General features: G+C 42.2%; 1 protein-coding gene across 1 annotated transcript in view; it reads right to left on the minus strand.

The window, feature by feature from the left end:
• Positions 1-6,667, minus strand: part of FAM169BP (Protein FAM169B) — a 135,483-nt gene that overhangs the window by 15,814 nt on the left and 113,002 nt on the right. Inside the window, exons 7-8 of the mRNA XM_007479416.3 lie at positions 3,773-3,955; positions 764-892 (exon numbers count right to left, since the gene is read on the minus strand). Of these exons, the coding sequence (XP_007479478.2) occupies positions 764-892; positions 3,773-3,955 (312 nt within the window). The remainder of the gene's footprint in view (positions 1-763; positions 893-3,772; positions 3,956-6,667) is intronic.

Here is a 6,667-nt window from a genome sequence, read left to right on the forward strand (position 1 = left end):
CATGGAGTCCTTGAGGCATACATGCCTACAGAGAGGTCTCTGCCTACTGTCTCTGACACACATGCTATAGGTTTGCCATCACTGTCCTAGGGCAAGTGATCTAAACACTTATTTTTTTTAAACACTTACTTTTTCTTTTGATAACAACCCTAAGACAGAAGGGCAAGGGCTAGGAGAAGGGAGTTAAGTGACTTGCCCAGAGTCACAGAGCTAGAAAATGTCTACGGCCAGATCTGAACCCTGATCCTCACACTCCAGGCCTGGTGCTTTATCTACTGCGCCACTTAGCTACCCCAATTTATATGTATTTTAAACCCTTACCTTCCATCTTAGAATAAATACTATTTATTGGTTCTAAGGCAGAAGAGCAGCAAGAACTAAGCAATGGGGGTTAAATGACTTACCCAGGGTCACCAGTTAGAAAGTATCTAAGGCCAGATGCTGCCCCTCATCCATACACTCTTAATTTTTTCATGCACTGAACATAATAAAAGGATGTGTGTGGATATCAGGCTTAATATAATCATAGTTCATAGAGTCAGAACTGAAACAAACCTCAGAGGTCATTTGATACAATCCCTCATTTTACATATGGGGAAACTGAGGGTCACAAAGGTTCAGTGATTTGCCTTTGGTCCCACAGACAGTAAATGACAACAGCAGGATTTGAATCTCTGCAATTAGTATTTATTAAATTTTTATCTTTACTTTCAGAACTATAAAATCTATAAAACCAAAATCTACACTTTTTATTTTTACTTACTATAGGAAAGGCTTGGTTCAAGCTGAATCTTTAGCCAAATATTCACCCTCTGACCCCAGTCTCCTGGGGCCTCTACTTCCCAGAGTCGATCCTGCTCCTCTGGATAGGTCATTAAGAACTTTTGACAAACTGAGAAGGAAATCCAAGGGAAAACAATTAGTGAATTAAGTATAAAATAGGGGCAACACACTTCAACAAAATTAATTCCACAGGTTACCTTAATTTCAGATGCAGGTTATACCTTTGGCACAAACTGGTTGAGGAGTCCCTGGTAAGTTACTTAACTTCTCAATGCTCTAGGCAACTTGCACAGAAGGTGGTGGCTATCCGCTTTGGCAGAAAACGTTTCCTCACATGAGAGCTCCCTCTATCACTGAAATCACAGGTCCAATCCCCATCCTCTCAATTTAGGTCCATGGACTCTGGCAGTCGTCCTCTACCTGACCACCAGCCTGGAGTCCCTCTTCTCCTTCCAAAGCTGACTACATTCATGCGCCATAACCATCTCCATCAAATTCCATTTTCACCATGTTATTTCCTTTCCCAAGAACCCCCACTAGCTTGCTAGTCTGAATTCTAACTTTTTCTTCAGCACTCACTATGGCACACTCCTGACGTTTACACAATGCACACTTGGTTGTTGTTTAGTAGGGTGCAACTTTATGACCTTATTTGGGGATTTCTCTATCACCATACTGGAGTGGTTTGTCATTTCCTTCTCCAGCTCATTTCATAGATAAGAAACAGAAGCAAACAGGGTTAAGTGACTTGCCCAGGGTCACACAGCTAGTAAATGTTTAATGCTGGATTTGAACTCATAAAGATGAGTTTTCTTGATTCCACGTCCAGTATTCTATCCATTTGAATATATATACAAACTTCTAATTAGACCATAGGTTTCTTAGGGAAAAGAAAAGGCTGTACCACCTAGTTAAAAGATATTCCCTTGGAGGTCCTAGGTCAGACACAGTTGGTACTCAAACTGCACTGACTAATAAGTTGATTAAATTGTCAGCTAGGTGGCTCAGTGGATAGAGAGCCAGGCCTAGAGACAGGAGGTTCTGAGTCCAAATCTGGTCTCAGACATGTCCTAACCGTGTGACCCTTGTGAAGTCATTTAACCAACAATGATTGCCTAATCACTCTTCTGCCTTGGAACCATAACATAGTATTGATTCTAAGATGGAAGGTAGAGGTTTAAAAAAAATTAATACAGTGACTTCTTACAGTCCTTCTGCTCTAGTGTAGCACAAGGAACACAACATATAGTGTTCCATACTCTTCCTGTTCACACCGCACACCAGAATATTAAAAGCTTGAGAAAAACATTTCAAGTCCCCTAAGACATTCCTCAGAATGGCTACAATTGGCCAAGTCCCCAATCAGGAAGAAATAAAAAATTAGTGCCAAACAATTGAAAATCAATCGTCATTCAGGCTCTCTCCCCATCCCATCAAGGTAGAGAGGCAACCCCAGGAATGGGTGGGATTTGAGAGTGCCCAGAAGGCTTTATCCCTGGGAACTCTGGCCAAGCCCTGGAGCTCTCTTCCCATTATTCAGCTTTTCATTCTCTCCAAGGAAGATGAAGAATGTTCTTAGTAGTTGTTTTGCTTTATTGAAAGAATGAACTTCAGGAAGTGTGGGAGGAGTGAGTGGCCAGACCTACTCAGATAATGATGTCAGACTGGAATGAGAATGGGGAGAGAGAGTCCTCTCCGGAGAAAGTTAGCAATGGCCTCCTGCTTTCTGGCACACATAGATGCCATAAAGTGAGCTCTGCTGAGGAGAGTGCCTGGAGCTATATCTGAAGCAATTCAAGGAATCCATGCAGTTTAATAATAGCCTGAGAGTTAGAAAAGACAAAGAAATAAGTAAAGTCACTTGGGAGAAAAATATGAATGTTTGTTCCACCTCCAGAATCTTTCCCTTAGGACTTCAAATTAATGACAGGTCTTTACAGTCTCATTGTTTTTCCATCCTCATTTTTGTTGTCCCATTATCATGGAGGTATAAGGTCCTAGAAACATAGATTTAGAGCTAAAAGAAATATAACTCCCCCTCATTTTACATATGAGGAAATTGAGACCCAGGGAGGTTGATCTATTTGCTAGGGGTCACAGAGCTAGTAAGTATTTAAGGCAAGATATGAACCCAAGTCTTATCAAATCCAAATCCAGTACTCTGCTGTACTGCAACTACAATTTTTAAAAAGGCAAATTATTATAAAAGCTTCTTTGGGAAGAAAGGAATTCTGGAAAAACAAGTGGATCAATTTCAAAATGTAGTCCAATTTTTCAGGTTTGGAAGATGGAAAAAAAGAAACAAATGATGAGGGCTTTCCAGCCCCTTTTCCAAACCATAGTTGTCCCTTGAAACTTGCCCTTATCAGGGTTAAGAGATAGCAGGCTAAAAGTGAAAGGTCCCCCATATGCTTAAATCCTCAGCATACCAAGTACTGCCCCTTTTCTGTGCTGCTGATTACCTTTCCTTAAGCTCAAGAGGCCATTCTCCAGTGGTTTCTACTTGAAAGGGCAAGTTAATGAACTGTAAGCACAAATGGAAGATCAAAGAAGTTCTGACATTCCCTAAAAAGCAGCTGTACCAACACGCAGTACCAGGGACAAACAGTCTTACCTTTTTTCTTTTTTTATTGGGGGGGGCAACATTTTATTTTTGTTGAATTGTATGGAGGCGGGAGGAGGGTATTCTTCATGATTTTTCAGGTTAAGGAGTTGTCTCTTTTGATCAAAGAATATTTGGAAAGGATGAGAGAGAGAGTCAAAGAAAGAAAAACAAAGTGCCCACCTGCCCAGAGTGGATGGAACTGATACCATGTTAGAGCTGGTGGAAAGCCTGGTGATGGAACACAGGGACCATCACTGATGGGCTTCTGACTCTGTTTATGAACCACTGAGTAGCCTAGGAGCCACTGGGATTGCCCTGACAGATGAAATGCTCATGCATTATTTATGACCCCTTACCTAAATGTTTCCACATACTGCGCTTTACCTTGGTACATAGCAGTAGAAATAGGGCAGCTAATCCCTAAGGCATCTTCAGTCTCAAAAGTCTGACAAAAGTCATGCAGCATTTTCATCCCAAGACCTTCTCTGCGGTGTTTTCTCCTGACAAATGCAGTGTCCAACACAGGCAGCATATAGCACTTGCTGGTGTTCCTGCCACACAGACTACCTGCAAGGAGAAAATAAACAGTGCTAGTTCTTACAAAAGCCAAGCCGGGCCAGCACCAGGGTTGGGCCAGGCTGGGTCACACAGGATACTGACCTAGCAATGTCCTTCCATAGACCTACAAGGTTCTGAGTGAATACTCAGTTCACTGGAAATCCACCAGCAATTTGAATTAGATTCACAAACTATAAACTGAGATGAAAACAAGAAATTTTTCTCCAATCAACATGTGAACTAAGTTCTCCAGCAATTTCTTTGCAGAACCATAAGTTGCTGCTGAATTACTGAAATACACATCTGTCACTACAGTATGGGCTTATACAAACGAATACACAAAGGAGTCACGATTTCATTTGTGTAGGGAACTTCCAATGTGAGAACCCCTCCACCAATGCACCAACCCCATCTAAGAAGTAGATGATAAGATTTAGAAGATTGTCTTGTTGTTCCTAAGTATCCAGGCAGGATTTGAAGTAAGATCTTATTGATTTGAAGTCCAGAGCCCAAACATTTTTAAGCACCTTCTATATAGTAGTGGGAGGGAAGGAAGGAGGGAAGGAAAGAGGGAAGGAAGGAAGGAAGGAAGGAAGGAAGGAAGGAAGGAAGGAAGGAAGGAAGGAAGGAAGGAAGGAAGGAAGGAAGGAAGGAAGGAAGGAAGGAAGGAAGGAAGGAAGGAAGGAAGGAAGGAAGGAAGGAGGGAGGGAGGGAGGGAGGGAGGGAGGGAGGGAGGGAGGGAGGGAGGGAGGGAGGGAGGGAGGGAGGGAGGGAGGGAGGGGGGAGGGAGGGAGGGAGGGAGGAAGGAAGGAAGGAAGGAAGGAAGGAAGGAAGGAAGGAAGGAAGGAAGGAAGGAAGGAAGGAAGGAAGGAAGGAAGGAAGGAAGGAAGGAAGGAAGGAAGGAAGGAAGGAAGGAAGGGAGGAAGGGAGGAAGGGAGGAAGGGAGGAAGGGAGGAAGGGAGGAAGGGAGGAAGGGAGGAAGGGAGGAAGGGAGGAAGGGAGGAAGGGAGGAAGGAAGGAAGGAAGGAAGGAAGGAAGGAAGGAAGGAAGGAAGGAAGGAAGGAAGGAAGGAAGGAAGGAAGGAAGGAAGGAAGGAAGGAAGGAAGGAAGGAAGGAAGGAAGGAAGGAAGGAAGGAAGGAAGGAAGGAAGGAAGGCCTCTATGCCACATTGCCTCTGTTTTTGTTGTTTAGTCATATCAGGCAGGCTCTTCATGACCCCATGGACCACGCTGTCTGAGGGGTTTTCTTGGCAAGGATACTGCAGTGGTTTGCCATTTCCTTCTCCGGTGATTTGCCTGAGGTCACCAGCTGATAAGTGTCTGAGGTCAGATTTGACTCCAGGCCCAGCACTCTATCCACTAAGTGATCTAGTTGCCTCCAAACAAAAGTTAAGTGTCTTGGTCTCTAGCTGGTGTCTTGAGTTTGGATTTGAACTCAGGTCTTCTGACTCCAGATCTAGCACTCTATCCACTGAACCACCTAGCTTTCTCTACTGCCTCTTGTATAGATTACTGAGATCAAAGTGGTCAAATAGTAAATGCTTAAGCCTGATGACCAATCTCTAGTAGACAGATATTATAGGATAGTATGAAGAATCCAGTTTTATTTCATTGTAATTTTTTAAACCCTTATCCTCCATCTTTGAATCAATACTGCATATCACTTCCAAAGCAGAAGAGTGGTAAGAGCTACGAAATGGAGGTTAAGTGACTTGTCCAATGTCACACATCTAGGAAGTATCTGAGGCCACATTTGAACACAGGATCTCCCATTTCTAAGCCTGGCTCTCAATCCACTGAGTCATCTAGCTGCCCCCTAAGAATTTAATTTTAAGCTCTAAAGCTACGTATTTGGGGTGAAAATTTAGAGGGCAGATTGCAAGCAGATTTCCAGTGCCTAGCAGTAGCTGGCACTTAATAGATGTTTATTGATTGAATGATTAATTGATAAGAACCCTAAGGATCTTTTCATCTAAGCCATATATTTGACAGATAAGGTAATAAGCCCAGAGAAGGTAAGTGACTTAATTGTGGTGACAAAGCTAATAGCAGAAAAAGATTAGAACCCAGTCATAGATTCTTAATCTAATGTCTTGGGTGAGCCACACTCCCTCTCAGTGTGCAGGGAAGATTATCAGAAAGGAATGCTGGAGAAAAAGGACTCGAAAAGAACATGAAGAAGAGGAGACAGTATTCAACAATGGTAGATATCAGTTTCTGGCCTCTGAGATGACTGAGGGTCCTTGATGAGCAGCAAATTAAAAAAGATGATGATGTTTCTGTTCTAAACCTCATAGTATTTTTAACTGATGGACTTAGTACTTTATTCATTCATTCATTGATTCATTAGGATACCCTATTACACTCCCTCCAAAAAGATGAGAGCAGAGATTCATCAAAAGGAAATTGTAATTTTGTTTTGTGTTAGTACATCAAAAATGTACAATTAGCCTGAGGAGCAAAAAGAGTAGAGAGCACAAATTATTACTTTTGTAGGCTCACTAGATGTCCTTTTGTTATTTCAACATTCCCTAAAAAGAAGAAACTGAGAAGGGGCTAAGTTAAATACATAAATGATTGGGCTAAAAATAGAAATGTCAACACAAGAATAATCCACTTGTTGCTGATTAATGATTAATGATGGATGTGACATGATGTATGTCCCCTCTCTAAGTGACAGGGCTAAATCACAGTAAAATGACCATAGGTGATTATGAGAAAT

The sequence above is a fragment of the Monodelphis domestica genome, chromosome 1 (genome assembly GCF_027887165.1).
Source record: "Monodelphis domestica isolate mMonDom1 chromosome 1, mMonDom1.pri, whole genome shotgun sequence".
Lineage (NCBI taxonomy): Eukaryota > Metazoa > Chordata > Mammalia > Didelphimorphia > Didelphidae > Monodelphis > Monodelphis domestica.